Source organism: Megascapheus bottae, chromosome 7 (genome assembly GCF_031878675.1).
Source record: "Megascapheus bottae isolate mThoBot1 chromosome 7, mThoBot2.hap1, whole genome shotgun sequence".
In the NCBI taxonomy this organism is placed as follows: Eukaryota; Metazoa; Chordata; class Mammalia; order Rodentia; family Geomyidae; genus Megascapheus; species Megascapheus bottae.
This window is the reverse complement of record NC_143515.1, coordinates 83,640,675-83,662,091: the sequence shown is the minus strand read 5'-3', so window position 1 is coordinate 83,662,091 and position 21,417 is coordinate 83,640,675. Positions and strand designations below refer to the sequence as shown.

Here is a 21,417-nt window from a genome sequence, read left to right as displayed (position 1 = left end):
GGGTGTTCTTATCCTGGGTGTTCTCATCCTGGGTGTCCTCGTCCGGGTGTTCTTATCCTGTGTGTTCTCATCCTGGGTGTTCTCGTCCTGGGTGTTCTTGTCCTGGGTGTTCTCATCCTGGGTGTCCTCGTCCTGGGTGTCCTCATCCTGGGTGTTCTTGTCCTGGGTGTTCTTGTCCTGGGTGTTCTCGTCCTGGGTGTTCTCATCCTGGGTGTCCTCGTCCTAGGTGTTCTTATCCTGTGTGTTCTCATTCTGGGTGTTCTTGTCCTGGGTGTTCTTGTCCTGGGTGTTCTCATCTGGGTGTCCTCATCCGGGTGTTCTCATCCTGGGTGTTCTCATCCTGGGTGTTCTTGTCCTGGGTGTTCTTGTCCTGGGTGTTCTCGTCCTGGGTGTCCTCGTCCTGGGTGTTCTCATCCTGGGTATTCTCGTCCTGGGAGTTCTCATCCTGGGTGTTCTTGTCCTGGGTGTTCTTGTCCTGTGTGTTCCCATCCTGGGTGTCCTCGTCCGGGTGTTCTCATCCTGGGTATTCTCGTCCTGGCTGTTCTCATCCTGCATATCCTCGTCCTGGGTGTTCTTATCCTGTGTGTTCTCATCCTGGGTGTTCTTGTCCTGGGTGTTCTCATCCTGTGTGTTCTCGTCCTGGGTGTTCTCATCCTGGGTGTCCTTGTCCTGGGTGTTCTTGTCGTGGGTGTTCTTGTCCTGGGTGTTCTTATCCTGTGTGTTCTCATCCTGGGTGTTCTCATCCTGGGTGTCCTTGTCCTGGGTGTTCTCATCCTGGGTGTTCTTGTCCTGGGTGTTCTCATCCTGTGTGTTCTCGTCCTGGGTGTCCTCATCCTGTGTGTTCTCGTCCTGGGTGTCCTCATCCTGGGTGTTCTCATCCTGGGTGTCCTTGTCCTGGGTGTCCTTGTCCTGGGTGTTCTTGTCCTGGGTGTTCTTGTCCTGGGTGTTCTTATCCTGTGTGTTCTCATCCTGGGTGTTCTCATCCTGGGTGTCCTTATCCTGTGTGTTCTCATCCTGGGTGTTCTCGTCCTGGGTGTTCTTGTCCTGGGTGTTCTTGTCCTGAGTGTCCTCATCCTGGGTGTTCTCATCCTGGGTATTCTCGTCCTGGGTGTTCTCATCCTGCATATCCTCGTCCTGGGTGTTCTTATCCTGTGTGTTCTCATCCTGGGTGTTCTCATCCTGGGTGTCCTCGTCCGGGTGTTCTCATCCTGGGTGTTCTTGTCCTGGGTGTTCTTGTCCTGGGTGTTCTCATCCTGTGTGTTCTCGTCCTGGGTGTTCTCATCCTGGATGTCCTTGTCCTGGGTGTTCTCATCCTGGGTGTCCTCGTCTGGGTGTTCTTATCCTGTGTGTTCTTGTTCTGGGTGTTCTCATCCTGAGTGTCCTCGTCCTGGGTGTTCTTGGCCTGGGGTGGTTACGTGCTGGGTGTTCTCGTCCTGTGTCCCTCACCCTGGGGCCCTCATCCTGTGAGCTCTGGTGCATGTTCTGCCCTTGTCTGGTCCCTCCTCCAGGCCTCTGTCACACTTAGGTGCCTCACACAATCTGGGATGCTATCTAGGGCTTTGTGGGCTGTGACTGGACGGCAGGGACAGGCAATGAGATCAGGGAGGGAGATTGGGAGATGCCTATGCAAAAATTTCACAATGAGGCTTCTTTGTACTATTAATTTATGCTAATATAAGGTGTATTTTTAAAAGGGGATGATGCTTGTGGAGCTAAGTTAAATGGCACTCCAGCAGCAGCCTTGGGCAGCTTGGGGTGCCCCATCCACTTGGCTCGGCCTTGCTCATGGGTTTCACGGTGCCCGGGGCCTGAGTGGGCAGATCTCAGGTGGAGGTCATTGCAGGTGCCCTCTGGCACCTGAGTGGGTCCGCTTCTAAAACTGAGATGGAGTTGTTCCCATCAAGGGATGTGCTGCAAGGTACGTAAAAAAAAAAAAAAAAAAAAAAAGAATCCCTCTCCTCGCAAATACCCATAAACTTCAAAGAAATGGAGACACATATTGCTAAACTTCCCAGAGTTTAGATGGGGAAGCATTCTCTTACGAAATTGCCGTCTGTGGGTAAAATCTGAATTTTCTCCATCTTCGAGTGTGGTTATTGGGACAAGAACAGCCAAGCCAACCTTTACCTTGTTTGTATCCATTTATTTATTGAAGTTGAACCCTGGGGAAAATCTAAACCACACATGCTTTTCCTTTAGCTGTGGTCATTAATCACCTTGCCTTTGCTGACATGGGATGCTTCCATCAAGACTCAGCCCTGGGAGGTTCAGACAACAAACTTCTGTTTCTCTCATTAGCCAGACCAGTGAGTGTAGTCCTCGAGGCCTGGGATCTCTCCTTAGTGCTTACTCAGTTTCTACCAAATCACTCTGTCCTTGAGAGAGAGTATCACAGTGGACACGCCCAGACCCCCTGGCTGAGCTGGGCGGCCACAAGGGTGGGGCCCCACCTGTCACCTGCCCTGCAGTTTACTTCACACCAGATAACCTAAGGGACCAGGAGAAAATGGCATCTCCAAAATGTGGACCACAGTCCACGGTGGAAACTTAAAAGATGAGCCTTGGAAACAAAAGCATGCATTGCTCTGTAGCAAATTAATGAGAGACACACTGTCCAGGTCGAAGTCACAGGCAGTGAGCAGCTTTTTACTTCTTTTCCTTTTCCCTTCTCCCTCCCCCTTCCTCCTTCCTCCTTCCCTCCCCTATCATCTCCTCCCTTCCCTTTCTTTTTCCTCTTCTCTTCCCTTCTGTTCACTTTCATTTTTCTTCTCCTACTTTCCTTTCTTCATCCTTGTCCCCCACTCCCTTCCTTCTCTTTTCTTTCCCGATTTCTCTAAGAAAATAGAAACCATGAGAACCAAGGAAAGCCCTTGTGGTGAGGCTCACTCTCCCCGGCTGGTCATAGCTGTGGTGAACAGCAAAGTGTTCTAAAGATTGGGAGCATGATAAAGATAACGCTTTGGTGTGTTTGGGCTTGAGGATCTGGGATAACAGAGAAGTTACAGAAAGGGTTTGAATCAAATGTATGGGAGGACGAGGAGTAAGGAGAGCACTGGAAGAAAGTCACCAGTTCCCAGGAGAGCAGGCCGGGGTGCCCTGTGGATCCTACCGTGCCTGTGGCTGCAGTTAATCCTGAGCACAATTCACCTTATTCCTGTTTCCCTGCAAAGGAAGCTCAGGTCTAGACAGAGATCGGGATGAAAGAATGAAAGACCAAGGGGAGGAAGAGAAAGGGAGGAGAAGGTGGTGTGAAGAGGGGGAGAAAGGAGAGAGGAGAGAGATGGAGGGAGGCAGGCAGAGGGAGCAGGAAGAGGAACAGTACAAGTATGCCAAAATCTTTGAGAAAATTCTTTGCACACTTGTTCTTCTTGGTGCACACTGACATCACATCGGGGGAGAAGAAAGCATCTGCAGCCTGCACCTTTTGGGAGTGACAATGCTTCTCATGGCTCTTCTCTGCTAAATGCTTTTCTTATTGAAAGTGTAGTTAGACAAAGAGTGATCACCAATACCTCTATAAAAAGGGATAGAAATAATACAGATAGGACTTGTTTCATTGTTTTGTTATTGTTCTAAAATACAATCAGCGACCAAATGTGTGGTGAAAGCCATTGAAAAGGAAATGTGGATGTGTGTCGCGGACAAGGCCCGAGGAGCCGGGGAAGCAGCGGCTCCTGTAGAGCAGAGCCATGGGACATGCAGGTGCCCATCTCTGTGGGCAGCACAGGAAATAGTCATTAGACAGAAGACATGGCCTACAAAGAGGCAGAAACATATTCTAGCTGTCCATAGGACAATGGATTAGCAACCAGAATATACAGAGCTGAAAACCAAAACTCCCAGAGAATCAACTGCAGAATTGATAAATGGTCAAATGAACCAAGCTGACAACTTTTTCTCAAAAAAAGAAGCACAAATGGCCAGTAGATATCCAAAGAAACCCTCAACATCTATAAAGGAAATACAAATCAAATCAACACAGATTTCATTTCACCCTAGTCAGCAATGGTCATCATCAAGAAATGAAGGCTCGGATTCCGTGGAAAGGGAACTCCATACACGATGGGCAGATGTGAGCACGTGCATCCACTGTGGGGGCTCCGGCCTCACAAAAGTAAATAGGCCTGCCTTTGCACAGGGATAGGGCCATGAACACAGGCGGAGGGAACAGAAGTCAGGAAAAGCACAGGGGCACTTGATAATGTTAATTGTATGTTCGTTGCAGAATCACTCATAACAGCTAGGCTATGGAAACAGCCGAGGTGCCTTACAACCGCTGACCCCGTCCTCAGAACATGGCATCAGTGCAGTGGAGTCTCCGGCTGTGAGAAGAAATGTCCCGGGAAATGGATGAAGCTGGAGTTCATTCTGGTGAAAGAGGTGACACATGGCAGCAGCCTGCCGCATAAGCTAAGCTACCATCTCCCCAAGGTACTGAAGCAAACAAACAAAACTGAGCCTTGGTGATGTCTCCAAGTTGTAATCATCACACCTGCTTTGTAGGATTGCCGAGAAATGCAACACATAATCAGGCAAATACAAATACGAAATTATTGCTGGGCGGTTGACTTCAAACCATCGTTCTGCTCTCTGTGGGGGCCAGGACCATGCCACTGTGTGCCCTGGCATGGACGCAGGGCTGCCAGGGGCGGGAGAGTAACATATTCCCCTCCCCCAGTGTTGTCTCTGCCTGCCTCTCTCATGTCCTTTTTTCTGTTTCTTTCTGCCGCTCCATCTCTGGTTCTGTCAACTGTGTTCATCTGCCTGTGCCTCTGTTTCAGGCTATCTTTATGCCTCTGTCTTTCCATCTCTGTGTCTCTGTGCCTCTTTCTTTGCTTTCAGCTCTATATATACTTTTGAGTCTGTCTTTTTGTCTCTGTCTCTCTCTGTATATACTTCTTTGTATCTGCTCACTCTTTCTTCTGGTACTTCATCTACTGTTTTGTCTCCACTGTAGTCTCAAAGGCCGTGGAGGCGGGTCTCCATCTACAGGGCTTGTTCTTTTCTCCAGCAGGGGCCCTACGCCCCAGATCTGGCCTCATTTCTGGACTCCAGCCCCTCCTGCTGCAGTGGGCTCCTGTGAAAATGGCTACTACTGTGTCCACAGGCAGAGCCCCAGGTGTGGCCAGTGTCTTGGTCCATGCTTAACCTGCAGTCTTCTTCTCAGACATTCTTCAGAAACCCCTTCTAATCTTCCTAGAGCTCTTGGGCCATCAGGCTCACTAATTCAAGTTATTGTGTTCTTTCAAGCCTGGATAAGCACAAACACAGACTGGCATGGATTTGTTAATGCAACAGCAAGGCGAACTCAGCTGATCTTTTTCTAGGTGCCTTCATTTTGCATGTGTTTTGTGTGTGCACATGCACAGCTGGCTTACAACATATGCCTTGTATGCACGTATGCATCTATGTTGTCCATGCATGCATACACATATGTGCATATGAGTGCATTATATGAGTGTACATGTTTGGTACATACATGGACGCCTGACGAGGTGAATATGTGTCAACCAAACTGGAATTTTGGGACCCCGGGCTTAAACTCCAGGAGTTCCATGTTAGGTCTAATCACTTACCCCTAGATGCAAACTAGAGACAGTGAAGAGCAGAGAAGGCGATTTACGAACGGGCATGGGCGTGGGCAGACAGCATGTAGATGAAGAACTGGGAATTAGAGAAAAGGCCCACATAGTGAAGTCCCCACAGCAGCGGTGACCTGGTCACCATTCTCTCCACCTTTGTCTCTGGGGTGTTGTGGAGTGTCATTATGGCTTCATCCCTGGAAGAATGAGGAAGCAGGTCAGTCACCTTTGCCTGGCAGTGGCCTGTCTTAGCTTCTGGCCTCTCTTCATTTGGGGAAACTTTGCCCTTCATCACAAGATGATAAGGCAGCATGACGGGCAGTTTGAAGTTTGTGACATGATGACTTTTGGAATATTCTGTTTTTTCTGGAGCTCAAGGGGACTACAAAGTGACTGCAGTCAGAATGGCGCACATATGCGAAGGGGGGCTGGGTGCCTGGCTTTGGGTCCTGCCTTTAACTCACAGACCTAGCACAAATAGCATCTAAGCACCACTGACACAGAAATGTGTGTGGGTGTCCCCCAGGCTCGAACGTGCTCTGCGCATGGCATGTGTGCATGTCTGCATGTGGGCACCTTCGCCAGTGCCTTTGCCAAGTAAAATTAACTAGGCAAACAAAAGATGACTTTACAACATATGGTGTGCCTTGCTCACGCATTCAAAGGACCATCCCGTCAAAAGCACCCTGCCACGTTCCTTGGTGGAGTCAGCACCTGAGCCAGGTCTGGGTCTGACACGGAGCTTTTGCGCCCTCTGGAGGCGAAGGTGAAAAGCACTCTTTCAGAGGAAATGAAAATTTGGCAAAACTGCAGAATCAAGGACTGGACTCCAGGCAATCAATAGTCCTCAGCTCAGGGCACAGAGACCCCGAAGCTTTGTTTATCGACTTCATCCGGCTGGGCTGGTGGAAGAGGTTCGCGTGCTGCCTAAGGCACCCTTCTCTCGCTCTCTCCCAGGTTTCCACTCATTTCTAGTGAGTCCACCTTCGTTCCTCCATTTCTGTGCTCCCCTTACCCTCCCAAAGACAGACAACTGAACAAACAAGACAAAAAACCAAAAACGGCAGCAAAGAAAAATTCCCATCTCCATTTTCTGTAGTTCATTCTGACGTAGTTCATATGACCAGAGGCACACAAGGGTTGCACTTTTGTGCTCCTTCCCTGGGCGTGTCTCCCTTTGGTGTCATGTGAATGCCTATCATGCCCTGGTGCACTTTAGATCTAGCTTCCACGTATGAAAGAAAACATGCACCGTTTCTCTTAACATGATCTGTCCTAGGTCAACCAATTACCCTGCAAATAACATCTTATCCCACCTAATGGTGGTGGAAGCTTTCACTGTGGATAGGTAACACACTTTCTGAAGCCACTCATCTACTGCAGGGCATCTGGGCTGTTTCTCAACTGGATCTTGTGCAGGGCACGGCAGTGCGTGTGGGTGCGTGAGTGTCTTGGTGATGTCCAGGAGGGGTAGGACTGGGTAACTGGGAAGAGAGCTATGTAAAACAGTTTTTTGTGGAAGCTGTAAGGCTGCTGTTCAGAGTGGTTGTACTAGTTCACATTCCCCCAACGACGTAACAGGGCTCCCTTGTCTCCAGTCCCGCCACCATTTGTTGTTTGGAGTCACAATGATGGCCAGTCTAACTGGAATCTCAGAGTTGTTCTCATCTACATTTCCTTTATGGCTAAGGATAAACATTCCTTCTCATTTCTTTTATATTCTTACATCTTTTTCAGAGAAGTGGCTCCTTATTTCCTTTGCCCATTTAGTGATCGGTTTATTAGTTTCGGGAGTGGTTAGTTTCTCAAGCGCTTGTGTATTTTGGATGCTAGGTCTTTTGTCTTATGTTACTGATAAAAATTCTCCTAGTCTGTTGGTTCTTTCTACTTTAATAACTGTCTCTTGCTATGCAGAAGCTTTTTGTTTTGCTACAATCCCATGTTTCAAGTCTCTTCTCTATCTGCTGTGCCCCTGGGATTAGTTTCATAGTTTCTGCCCATGCCTATGAATTCTAGTGTCTCTCCTACTCCCTCTTGCAGTAATTTCTAAGTTTCAGGTCTGATGGTAAGGTTTTTGATCTACTTGGAGATATTAGTGCATGGTAACAAACAGATCCACTTTCAGTTTTCTGCATATGTATGCCCAGTTTTCCCAACACCAATTATTGAAGGGGCTTTTTTCCCTCCATATCTGTAGCTCCCTAGTCAAATATCAGATGACTGAAAATACACCACTTTATTTCTAGGTCTTCCCCTCTAATTGATCTTTAGGTCTATTTTTGTGCCGATACCAAGCTGCTTTTATTATAGCTTTGTAATAAAGCTTGAGGTCTGGGATTGTGATACCAGCAGCATTGCCTGTTTTGTCTAGACTTGCTTAAGATCTTTTGTTGTTTCATATAAAATTTTGGGTTGTTTTATCTCAGTAAAAAGATGATTGGGCTTTTGATGGGGATAGTGTTAAATTTGTAGATCATTTCTGGCAGTATGGTCACAATACTAATTCTAAGTCTGCCTATTCATAACCATGGAAGATCTTTTGTTTCCTAATGTCTTCGATTTGTTTCTTCAAATTTTTAGTTTTTGCTCTAAATGTCTTTTGCTTCCTTGGTTAGGTTTACTTTCAGATTTTATGTTGTTTAGGCTATTGTAAATGGAGTTGTTTCATTCCCCTTTCTGCCTGTAAATTATTGGCATACAAAATGGCTACTGGTTTTTGTGGGTTAATTTTATATACTACTACTTTTCTAGTTGCTGATGTATGACATTTATTTACATATGTTAAACCAGCCTTTTAACAAGGATAAAACTACTTGATCAGGGCCTGGGAATCTGGCCTAGTGGTAGAGTACTTGAATAGCATGCACAAAAATTCGGGTTCAATACCTTGGTACCACATACATAGAAAAAAAACTGCCAAAAATGGTGCTGTGGCTCAAGTGGTAAAGCTCTAGCCTTGAGAAAGTCCAAGAACAGTGCTCAGGCCCTGAAGCCCTAGAACTGGCAAAAATAAATATATATATATATATATATGTACATATGAGAAAACTCATTTGATTATAATGTATACTTTAATATTTTAATGAAGAGGTTTTGTAGCTGTGTTCATCAGGATTGCTATGTAGTCCCCTTTCTCACTGAATCACTGCCGGATGATGCTGGCTTCATGAGTTTAGAATTGATCCTTCTGTTTCTATTTCACAGAAAAGTTTGGTCTCAAACCTGTGTTAAACTTTACAGGTCTTAAAAGAACTTAGCTGTGAATCCATTGGGACCTGGGCTTTTCCTTGAACGGCTGATTACTTCCTCAGTCTCACTGCATATTGTCTGTTTGAGCAGTTTGTATCTTCTTGGTTCAGCTGATTTAAGTTCTTGGTTTCTCCTCATAAACTTAACTAGTGGCCTATCCAAGATTTCTGCCTTAATCTTTACTATCTCTGTCTAGTAGGTTGGGGTTTGGTTTGTTCCTGTTTTTCTAGGAGCTCTAATAGCATCATAAGGTTATGTACTTACGCTGCCTCTGCTTTCTACACTTTTTGATCGAGCTCTACCACTTGAGCCTCAGCACCATTTCCAGCTTTTTTCTATGTATATGACACCAAGGAATCGAACCCGGGTCTTTGTGCATGCTAGGCAAGCACTCTACCACTAGGCCACACTCTTGGCCCTGAAGAGCAGTGTGGATGTACCCATAAATCAGATAAGCATTTGTGAAACAGAGAGGTTTTTACCCACCACACTTCTTAAATGTGTAAAGTAGTGGAGACAGACCAGAACACATGCACACATCTGACACTGGTGTATGATGTCTGGAAACGGACTTAGCAGCACTTTCATACTTACCAACTGCCTCAACACAGCTGTTAAATGGAACTCACATGTAGGCATTTATTCCAAATACGTAACAAAGGTAAAGCATGCTTCTAAGACTGAGGATTCCTGCATTGTTTTTTACAGTAAGGAAAATGTCCCCAATATCAGAAATTGGCTAAGTGGACCGATTTTACCCCATATACTTTACCATGATGTCATTGGGAATGATATATATTATGCAGTACATACTTGTAAAGGACTGGAAAATGACCTGACATGATTTTGGAAGGGAATGATGCTGTGCCTGACACTGGCCTGTTCCCTCTGCTCTGCGCATTGCTTGTCTCCCCTATCAGCAGAAAGAACACAACACAGGAACCAGACACAGCCAGGGGCCAATGCTCCTGGCTTTGAGGGAGCCTTGAGGACACACAGGCACCTTCATTTTCCCAACATTAGCACTTTACAGCCCCACAGTCAGCAAGCATCTGCCAAAATTCAAATGCTTTCTCCTGTGCTGAGGACACGCACTGCTCAGGTGGCATCAACGCCATCTGTGCTCCCAGCCCACCCCAGTCCTGAGCCCTTCCCCAGGAGCCCCAGTCACCTCTGCTGGACAAAAACCTCAGCACAAGTGTGACTCAGGGTCCCCCTTCTCCATCTCTCAACTCACCATGAACGCTGGTCACCCACCCACCCGTGTGGCGAGGGCTCCAGGTCCACACTTCCTGCAGCCTTCCCCTCACCTCCCACGAGAAGTCACCCATCCAGTCCGCACACCGACTCCGCTGGGCCCGAGTTTTCTCCTACAACACCAGATTTCTAGGTATGTAAGGACCATGGTCACAAGGCTAATGAGCCACGGAATGAGGAAAACGGTCCCAGGTAAGATTTAGCACATACAATGGGGAGGGGGAGGCACCCTGTATGACTCACCAAAATCATATTTTAAATGTTTTCCATCGTAGGTTGATCTGCTTTCCTCTAGTTTGTAAATAAACAGACTAAAAGCATTTTTGTACATAAGAAGACCACAAAACGGGCTGCAAGCCTTTCCTCCCAGTACACACAGAGTGCAGGTGACAGCCCACTCCTCAGAGCAGCACTGGTTTCATGAACTATACAACTATGTGAGAAAAGTGCAGCTTGCGGATCCCCCCAACACAGGGCCAGTGGAGTGTCAAGACAAGACAGCCACCATTTAAAACAGATGAGTAAAGTTTGTGATAAAACACGACTGTTGTCAACAAAGTAAGCAAGTGTGCACGTGTGCGCGCGCACACACACACACACAGAATATGACATGAAAACCCAAGTTATGGTCACACAGTGTGAATCAAGATAATGTAAGGCAAATAACTCTATACTATTTATCACAGAAAAAGCAAATTCAGTTAGATGCCCCAAATATGGACAGTCCAAACTGTGTACACAACGAAGATGCTGCACTGAAAACAGGGCATCGACGCTCACCTGGTTCTTTCCCTTCAGTGCCACCCAATGCCTGCTCAGCTGCCAGGCTGACCCCATCTTCCGTGACAGGCCTCACAGCCAAAGGCACAGGAGAGAAACAGACCTTGTAGGTAGCCTAATTCCTCAACGTCCTGTTGTGTCTACTTCTTGTGAGACTGCCTTGTGATATAATCAACATTTTCAAAGTCCTAATACCATGAAAGCCTCCTGATTTGGTAATCTTCAGATGTTCCCTCAGATATAAAGTATCTGACTAGCTGGGTGCTAGTGGCCCATGTCTATCATCCCAGCTATTCAGAAAGGTGGGATCTGAGGCCTGAGGTTCAAAGCCAGCCAGGGCAGGAAAGTCCATGAAATTCATATCCAATTAACTATTCAGGAAAAGCCAGAAGTGATGTCGTGGCTCATGTGGTAGAGCATCAAACCCTTGAGTTCAAGTCCCAAGACCAGCAAACAAAGCCAAACCAAAAACAATAAAGTACATGCCTAAACACAGTTGAGTCAGATAATGGAATCCAGGTCCTTGCTAGGTAGGCTGTCCTTCTCCTCTATTAAGTCATTTTCTGTGTTCAGCATAAAAGGCAAATCAAGAAAGGGCTGGGAAAAATTTTAGGCTAAAAGCTCCAGTGCCTCCATCAAGAGAGCTCTGCCAACTCATGCCTACGAATATCAGAATCCAATCAACAGCCCCCGCCAGAAGCTGGCACTGCATCAAACACAAAAATAACTGCACACATGGTCCAGGATAGTTTTATAATGTATCAAACTGCCAAGTTTTAACCTTCTAAATAGAAATACTTTCATTTGCATATTTCTTTTACCAATTTGAAGAATGTTTCAATTAGGGAAAAATAACCCTAATAAAATTCTGTCACAAAGTATTGCTTTAAATCAAGAGCCAACAACACTTCCTTACTGAACATGATTTCTGAGCTGAGCCTCCAGCCACCTTCTCAGCTAGTGCTGAGCATTTAGCAGAGGCTCCACTGTGTGCTGGCTGTGCCAAGGCAGCAAGGGTGCTCCTCAGCCCCGCGGCAAGGATAAAGCACCCAGCAACGACAGGATGGAGACCACCAGGGCCCCCAAGAGTCCCTGTACTCACGGTTCCACATGGAGAAAACAAATCAAAGGACTAAGGTATTACTTCCAGAGTCCTGCCTTAATAACAGTGGGGACCTCCCGCTGTCCCCAGGACAGGACTCGCCTCACAGGGAAAGGCTGCTCAAGTCTCACCCAGGGGATGGCTGACATTCGGTCACACACAACCCTTGACGGTGCAGCCACCTGTGCCTGGGGATTTCAGCATCATCGCTTCCTCCAGTGACTGGAGGCAGAGCTGCCCTCAGCAGAGCCTCCATGGCTCACTGGAAATGGCACAGCATGGGCTTGTCTGAGGGGCTCTGAGTCACAGGTGCTTGTGTGTTAGCTGATACACCGGACGCTGAGGGATCACTCTGACTCTGGCGTGTGACCAGGAAGATGACAGGGCCGCTCAGGACTCCTTCACACTCGCTAAAGATGCAACCTGCAGACACAGGTCCATGCTGGTTTTAAGAAGCGGCTTTTGCAGTGCTCCATCACTGCGGCATCACACACAAGAACTAGTTTCCAAACCCTAGGTCCAGTTGCTGACAGGAGGCCTGAGCCACACGTGGCTCCACGTGGAAAATGACCGCGGCAGTGGAAAACATAACCCAAGTTGAAATCAACTGCCGCAGTTACTCTTCTTTTCTTCTCCTCGTCCTCTCCTTTCTTTTCTCCTGCAATTTCTTCAATTCAGTCATCACATTCAAAGTCTTGTGAACCCACATAATCTAAAAATGACCAGTAGGAGACATGCTTAAATGCAGGAAGCATCTATCTGGGGAGAAATAAGAGGTATATCCCTGCACCATACATACCACAATGACCATTGCATTAAGCAGCAGCGGTGCCGAGAACACAAGAGAAATGAACATCCCCCTGGAGTCAAAATACTGGTATTTTGAAAATGACCTGTTTAAAGAAACAAAAATGACTTAGTGTCAGGAAGCCTACGCAAGAGAACAGCAGCAGACCCAGAGAAGATTTAGGGCAAATGCCTGGCTGCCCACAAGGTGCCCTATGGGTTAGCTGCAGATTTGGCATCAATTATAAGACACCATTGACTTACATTCTTAAAGCTACAGAGGTGTGGCTATAATTACAGATGACTGCATACACACTCCTGCTATGGGGAAAGGTCTGTTCCTTAATAGCCACCTTTAATTAGCACCTTTAACTTGCTGGTTACATGGTATGTATAAGACGTTTCAAGATCCCAACTTGTTGAAAATGATCCAGGGAAAGGCAGATAGGACCTGTCTGTGGAAATACACCAAAGAGCTATTTTCTTTAATTCAGTAACTAACAATGATGCAGGACCCTGCTACCTATCAAGTCATGAGCTGTGGGTTTTGGTGGCAAGTGAAGATGACCCCACTGGCTGGGGCTCACGTAGTAAAAGCAGGCCTTGACAAGTGTCACAGGGACAGAGTGGGGAGCAGGCAGCATTTGAGTCACAAGGAAGTGATAGCCACTGGGGGGAGCCAGGGGCTACAGCAGCAGTGCTCAGACAGCAGGAGTGGAAGGCAGGTTGCAGGCGTCCTGTTCTACCACACGTTCCTGGCCCATGCGTTGGGAGTCTCTGGTGAAGGACTCTGGCATGAGACAGACACAGGGAGGATTCTTCCACAAAAACCATGGAATTTTCTCATCACCAAAGGGCTTTCAGGATGCAAAAGTACTCATGTCATTTTAAACAATTTTACCAACTGTTCTTCAAAGAGTGAGACGCAAAGGTACTTGAAGATGTATGTGGATATGACTCTTGGCAGCCTTTTGTTTCCCTAAGTCTGACATTCTGCATGAGCTTCGTGTGGCAACATAAGAGGCAAACGGCAAGACACAGGCAAGCAGCTTGAAGCAGCCCTCACCTCCAGTGCACTGCGGCCACTTCATTGATGTACTCAGCACAGTAGACGAGCGCCACTGAGAACAGAGAGAAACCATGTGAGAACTTAGATGACTACCAACGACGTTATGCAAAATCATACATTCTTTACATCTTCTACTGACATATCAGAATACCAAATTTTCTGAGAAACACATTTTCTGTTGTCGCTATAATGTGAGGCAAGAATACAAAACTGTGAAGTTACACAATATGGACACCTCACAAAAATAAAGCAAGATCCACATGCATTCAAGATTCCTCAAACCCCGTGAGTGCGAAGCATGGCCACAGCTGTGATCCAAGAAAACAGCCCTGTACCCTCTTCTCAGCTCAGTCCTGCCGAATGTGGCTTTGTCCTTACAGCCAGGGCAGGCCCTGCCTGACTGTGCGTAGGACCCCGAGAGAGGCAGGGGATGGAGCGTCCAACCCTGGAGCTGTTCCATGAACTATTACAGGTGACCAGGTGACTTGCCCTTGAGGCCTGGGCACTGTTTCACTCTCCGGCCTGCTACTGGTGGATGCCTCTGAACTTCAGGAAAAGCTGCAGTCCCTGCAGGACATACGTTGGGCTCATGGCACATTTTTCACCGACCACTTCACTTTCCTGTCAGAATGCTCATCGGAACTGGTAAAAATGAAATTGACTCTTTGGTTATCTAGTGAACGACTCCATTCAGTTAAGGGTCCATTCTTCTCACTGCTGTATCCCAGCATTCCCCAGGGCATAGCCGGGTAAGGATTTATGTGAACAGGCACAGTAACTCTGCCCACCTCTCTCTGCACAGAAACATGTCTGCAATGCCACCCTTACAACTTCACCTTGTTCTGATTCCTACTTGGTGTTTATGCAGCTAAATAAAGTTGCCTGGGGGACCAGGAGTTTGGCCTAGTGGTAGAGTGCTTGCCTAGCATGCACAAAGACCCGGGTTCCATTCCTTGGTACCACATATATAGAAAAAGCCAGAAGTGGTGCTGAGGCTCAAGTGGTAGAGCTCTAGCCTTGAGAAAACCCAAGGACAGTGCTCAGGCCCTGAGCTCAAGCCCAGGACTGGCAAAAAAAAAAAAAAAAAAAAAAGTGTTGCCTGAAACCAGCTGCACATTCTTTCCAGTGCCCACAGAATGGAGACTGCTTTGGCCCCAGATACCCTAGTCTACCTGTTGCCTGGCTGATCCCTAATTACGGAACACCTAGTAGCATCTTGTGGCTGTGGTGTTTCTGACCCAATCTACATTTGGTTTCCATGTGTCTCTGACCCTGTATGTTACAGGCTTGCTGCTCCCTGCCCTCTTGTGGGGCAGACTTCCTGCCGGAGGAGCTGGTTGTTCCTTACTATTTCTTATAGACATTGCACCCAGTCTTTTGGCCCCGTTCTATCTCCCCCATCCCCACCTCATGCAACTCCTTTCCATCTTTCTAGGTAACAACACGACTTCCCTATGTTCCCGAGTCCTTCATCTTTAAAACCACATCCTGAACACCCATCTGTGTAGAGACAATCGTCATCCACTGAGCAGCAGCTGGCATCACACCTTCCCTGCCTAATGTAGAAGGAGCTTCTCCACAAACCTATTTCCTAGGCAATGCCAAAACTACTCTCATGTCCACGCAGAACACGGGATGGAAGGGTTGGGGGATCCTGTGAAAATACTTTTGTATTCTAAAGATGGAGTACTCACACACACGCAGACAGGCATACACGTGCATACACGCGTGCACACACAGGGAAGGGGCACAGGCACGCGCATTAGAAGACGGATCTTCTGCCCCTACTCACCTAGGCACAGGAAATGTCCAATCTGTAGTTTGTACCTTTTGGATGAGAAGCAGGTGAGGAGCAGGCACAGCAGGTGGAAGACAAGGAGGCCCAAGAGCCAGGGTTCCGTCCAGTCGGTCTGCTGTGAGGACACACAGTGTGAACACACGGGGTGGAGGACACGTGGTGTGAACACACACACGCAGTGGAGGACACCTGGTGTGAAGACACGTGGTGGGAGGACACACAGTGTGAACACACGGGGTGGAGGACACGCGGTGTGAACACACGCAGTGGAGGACACCTGGGTGAAGACACGCGGTGGGAGGACACGCGGTGGGAGGACACCTGGTGTGAAGACACGCGGTGGGAGGACACGCAGTGGAGGACACCTGGTGTGAAGACACGCGGTGGGAGGACACGCGGTGTGAACACACAGGGTGGAGGACACGCGGTGAAAACACACGCGGTGGGAGGACACCTGGTGTGAAGACACACAGGGGGTGGAGGACACGCGGTGTGAACGCACGCACACGCAGTGTGAAGACACAGAGGGGGTGGAGGACACCACTGGGAGCCCCTGGGGCAGGAGGGGCCTTTGGGAGCCAGGGACCCCTCCCCCTAGGCTTGGGGTTAGGGTGCTGGGAGAACCGCCAGGCCCGCAGACCTGGGAGAGGAGGAGGAGGAGGGGAGCGGCAGGGACCCTCCATGGGCTGGGAGAGGAGGAGGAGGAGGAGGAGGAGGAGGAGGAGGAGGAAGAGGAGGAAGGGGGGCGGCAGGGACCCTCCATGGGCTGGGAGAGGAGGAGGAGGAGGAGGAGGAGGAGGAAGGGGAGGGGCAGGGACCCTCCATGGGCTGGGAGAGGAGGAGGAGGAGGAGGAGGAAGGGGGGCGGCAGGGACCCTCCATGGGCTGGGACCTTCCCCGTGGAGGGACTGCGGCCTGTGAGCTGAGAAAGCTGTGACAGGCCAGGCACAGCCTCCTCCTCCTTCTCCTCCTCACCCCCCCCACCCCCCCGCAGGCAGTGAGGACCTGAGCAGCAGTCCACTGGAGGGTGGGGGGAGGGGGGAGAAGAGGACAGGGCGGGGAGGACAAGGACAGGGCGGGGAGGAGGGCGGGGGAGGAGGACAGGGACCCGGGGGCGCCCAGGGGCAGTGTGAGCACAGAGCCCACCCTCCCTCCCCTGCCCTGGGCCGTCCCCCTCCTCGTCCCCGTCCCCTCCCCCTCCCCGTCCCCTCCCGCCCCCCTCCTCGTCCCCCTCCCCGTCCCCTCTCCTTCCCCGCCCCCCTCCCCGTCCCCGTCCCCTCCCGCCCCCCCTCCCCGTCCCCCTCCTCGTCCCCCTCCCGGTCCCCTCCCGCCCCCCTCCTCATCCCCCTCCCCGTCCGCCCTCCCCGTCCCTGTCCCCGTCCCCTCCCCCTCCCCGTCCGCCCTCCCCGTCCTCGTCCCCCTCCCCGTCCGCCCTCCCAGTCCCTGTCCCCTCCTCGTCCCCCTCCCCATCCCCGTCCCCTCCCCTTCCCCGCCCCCCTCCTCGACCCCGTCCCCCTCCCGTCTCCGTCCGCCCTCCCCGTCCCCTCCCCCTCCCCGTCCCCTCCTCGTCCCCCTCCCCGTCCCTGTCCCCTCCCCGTCCCCGCCCCCTCCCCCTCCTCGTCCCCGTCCCCTCCCAGTCCCCTCCCGCCCCCCTCCCCGTCCCCGCCCCCCTCCCCGTCCCCTCCTCGTCCCCGTCGCCCTCCCCCTCCCCGTCCCCTCCTCGTCCCCGTCGCCCGCCCCCTCCCCGTCCCCGTCCCCGGCCCCGCGGTACCGAGAGGACGGCGGGCACGCTGCGGGGAAGGGCGCGGACGGAGAAGGCGGAGGGCATGGCGCCCGGGAGTCTTCCGCAGGCCGCGGTCCCGTCGTCTCGCGAGACCAGCGCTGGCCGGGGGCGGCCGAGTCCCAACTCTCGCGATGCATCCGGGCTCCTGCGGGCCGGGCCTCGGGGTGGTTCGGTCGACTTCTGAAAAGAAGCTGCGCTGGGCCGCGGGGGTCGGCGGGGCGCGCAGGGCGGGGCGGGCGCGCAGGGGCGGGGCGGGCGCGAAGGGGCGGGGCGGGCAGGGGCGGAGCGGGGCGCGCAGGGGCGGGCGCGCAGGGGCGGGCGCGCAGGGGCGGGGCGCGCAGGGGCGGGGCGTGCGCGCAGAGGCGGGGCGTGCGCGCAGAGGCGGGGCGCGCAGGGGCGGGGTGGGCCCGCAGGGGCGGGGCGCGCAGGGGCGGGGCGTGCGCGCAGGGGCGGGGCACGCAGGGGCGGGGCGTGCGCGCGGGGGCGGGGCGTGCGCGCAGGGGCGGGGCGTGCGGGCAGGGGCGGGACGCGCAGGGGCGGGGCGCGCAGGGGCAGGGCGGGCGCGCAGGGGCGGGGCGTGCGCGCAGGGGCGGGGCGCGCAGGGGCGTGCGCGCAGGGGCGGGGCGCGCAGAGGCGGGGCGTGCGCGCAGGGGCGGGGCGCGCAGGGGCGGGGCGTGCGCGCAGGGGCGGGGCGTGCGCGCAGGGGCGGGGCGTGCGCGCAGGGGCGGGGCGTGCGCGCAGGGGCGGGGCGTGCGCGCAGGGGCGGGGCGCGCGGGCTCTGCACCCCGGGACCGGGCGGCCGGGTGCCTGAGTCCCCGGCGGTGGCGGCCCTGCCTTTGACGTCTCCGGTCCCGTGGCCGCGGCCTCCCGGTGAGGCTCCACCGCACGCCGGCCGTCGGCGGGGCACGCGGATCCCGGGTCTGCAGGGGTGCGCGGACGGCAGGCACAGTCCCGTCCCCGGTGCGCAGTCCTCCCGTCCCTCAGTCCGCACTAAACCCTGTGCGAGTAGCCCCCATCCCTCCACCTTTCAGAGGAACCACGGGGAGGCTCCACTTCCGGGAAACGCAGCCGGACTTTCCAGGTAGAGTCCCTGGAAGGAGCTGCTGGTCCTCCTCGGCCTGCCCCCTCCCTGCCGCCTCAGCACCCGCTTCTCCCAGGCTGGCTCCACGCCGACCTCCCCAGGCCTCCGGCCTCCTGCCTGGCCCTCTGGACTGCACAGACCCATTCCCAGGGGTTCTGCCGTGGTACCGACGCCCCTGTGGGGTTCTCTTACCTTGATCTCAATCCAGCCTTTGACTTTCGCTCAGATTTAGGCACACAGTTTTCCCTTTGCCACAGACAGAAAATCCAGAAATACAAGCTGGTCTGGTCTGTAGGCCTGCAACAGCTTGTTGAGGAGGCACGGGTGCTGCCTAGACCTGCAGTGGAGTGGGAAGAGGGCAGGGCGCTGCTCACTGGTGCTGACCAGCCTGGGGTCCCCACCCCAGGGGCAGCATGCACTCCCGGCACACACGGAGCTGTCCAGGGCGCTGCTCACTGGTGCTGACCAGCCTGGGGTCCCCCACCCCAGGGGCAGCATGCACTCCCGGCACACACGGAGCTGTCCAGGGCACTGCTCACAGGTGCTGACCAGCCTGGGGTCCCCACCCCAGGGGCAGCATGCACTCCCGGCACACACGGAGCTGTCCAGGGCGCTGCTCACTGGTGCTGACCAGCCTGGGGTCCCCCACCCCAGGGGCAGCATGCACTCCCGGCACACACGGAGCTGTCCAGGGCACTGCTCACAGGTGCTGACCAGCCTGGGGTCCCCACCCCAGGGGCAGCATGCACTCCCGGCACACACGGAGCTGTCCAGGGCGCTGCTCACTGGTGCTGACCAGCCTGGGGTCCCCCACCCCAGGGGCAGCATGCACTCCCGGCACACACGGAGCTGTTCAGGGCGCTGCTCACTGGTGCTGACCAGCCTGGGGTCCCCACCCCAGGGGCAGCATGCACTCCCGGCACACACGGAGCTGTCCAGGGCGCTGCTCACTGGTGCTGACCAGCCTGGGGTCCCCCACCCCAGGGGCAGCATGCACTCCCGGCACACACGGAGCTGTCCAGGGCACTGCTCACAGGTGCTGACCAGCCTGGGGTCCCCACCCCAGGGGCAGCATGCACTCCCGGCACACACGGAGCTGTCCAGGGCGCTGCTCACTGGTGCTGACCAGCCTGGGGTCCCCCACCCCAGGGGCAGCATGCACTCCCGGCACACACGGAGCTGTTCAGGGCGCTGCTCACTGGTGCTGACCAGCCTGGGGTCCCCACCCCAGGGGCAGCATGCACTCCCGGCACACACGGAGCTGTTCAGGGCGCTGCTCACTGATGCTGACCAGCCTGGGGTCCCCACCCCAGGGGCAGCATGCACTCCCGCACACACGGAGCTGTCCAGGGCGCTGCTCACTGGTGCTGACCAGCCTGGGGTCCCCACCCCAGGGGCAGCATGCACTCCCGGCACACACGGAGCTGTTCAGGGCGCTGCTCACTGGTGCTGACCAGCCTGGGGTCCCCACCCCAGGGGCAGCATGCACTCCCGGCACACACGGAGCTGTTCAGGGAGCTGCTCACTGGTGCTGACCAGCCTGGGGTCCCCACCCCAGGGGCAGCATGCACTCCCGGCACACACGGAGCTGTCCAGGGCGCTGCTCACTGGTGCTGACCAGCCTGGGGTCCCCACCCCAGGGGCAGCACGCACTCCCGGCCACACACAGAGCTGTCCAGCACCTGATCAGCACTCCATGGCAGCAGCCTCCTGGAGGCAGGCTGTCCTCCCGCCCCAACTGGTTTGAGAAAAGCCCAATGTCATGTTGTCTGTTACTCAAGTGGGAGTGTTCAGTTTACATCATTTGGAGTCATTTTCTTGGGATTATGGAATAGAGACCTCTGTTATTTTGACTCTGCCAAGGATTCCTTAGAAAACTTTAATCGTAAAATCACATTAAGTGAAGTAAGCCAGACCTAAAGAAACCTAGGCTCCATGGTTTTCCTCATACGTAATAATTAGTACACATTCAAGACTCTCCTAGCAGAGGATTACAGTAGCTCAAAACCCATGTACAGGAGGTCATACAGGATGAGACGAAATGAAATGAACTCTAGGATGCGGAAACAAGAGCTTTATGTTGTGTGGTTGTTGTTCTTCATGTACTGTGTTATTTCTCTTCTCTTTTGTTGCCCTTCTGGTTAATCTCATGTTGTTACTGTATCTGACTTTGTTACCTGGTATATTGTATATATGTTTATTTGTTTGAAATAAGAAAATGAAGGGGGGAATACAAGATGATTTGGAGGAGGTTGGGGGAGGAAAATAGGGACAAAAACATGAGAAGGGGTATCGGTGTTCAAGAAGTAATGCACCTATTACTTGATGAATGTAACTATAACCCCTACGTACATCACCCCGACAAAACAAATAAAAAAAGTCTATAATTACAGTTAAAGAAAGTTTTTGTTTTTGCTTTAAAGTCCTTAGGGTTAACAAAAGGTTTTTTGTTTTGGTTTGGTTTTTTGTTGTTGTTTTGTTTTGTTTCTTGGTTGTTTTGTTTTTTTTTTCCAGTCCTGGGGCTTAAACTCAGGGCCTGAGCACTGTCCTTGTACACATTTTTCTCAGGGCTAGCAAATTATTAGCATATTATTAAACACAAAAATTTTAGGGCATAATACATATAGGCAATTTCGAATTAGAGGTATGTAGAGCAAGCAGGATGAATGAGGAAAAAATACAACCAGTGAATGTAAGTGCAATTTTTTTCTGAATACCCATTTTAAAGAAAGGTTACACAAAGATCCAGAAACACTCTGCTCATGCACACAGATGAATTTTACAACTGTTCTCGAACTATTTTTCATTGTTATTGTTGGGTATGAGACTTGAACTCTGAAGAAAAATGCTCCTAAAACTTCACAGGCTTCATTGCATTTGGCATCCGTTGTTCCTGAAATCTCTCCTGGAGAAAGGAAGGTGTGTTTTTAT

General features: G+C 52.1%; 1 protein-coding gene across 2 annotated transcripts; it reads right to left on the bottom strand.

The window, feature by feature from the left end:
• Positions 1-11,838: 11,838 nt before the first annotated feature.
• Positions 11,839-17,588, bottom strand: Tmem18 (transmembrane protein 18). 2 transcript variants are annotated; one of them, XM_090337539.1, is made up of 5 exons: positions 17,394-17,588; positions 15,618-15,735; positions 13,823-13,877; positions 12,770-12,863; positions 11,839-12,682 (listed from the first exon to the last, which is right to left on the bottom strand). In XM_090337539.1, exons 1-5 carry the CDS (start codon positions 17,448-17,450, stop codon positions 12,587-12,589), a joined length of 420 nt encoding a protein of 139 aa, XP_090193665.1. In that variant the 5' UTR covers positions 17,451-17,588; the 3' UTR covers positions 11,839-12,586. The 2 variants fall into 2 exon arrangements, with proteins under 2 accessions (XP_090193665.1, XP_090193664.1); XM_090337538.1 differs by having other exon boundaries at positions 15,618-15,738; positions 17,394-17,586.
• Between the last annotated feature and the right edge of the window lie 3,829 nt (positions 17,589-21,417).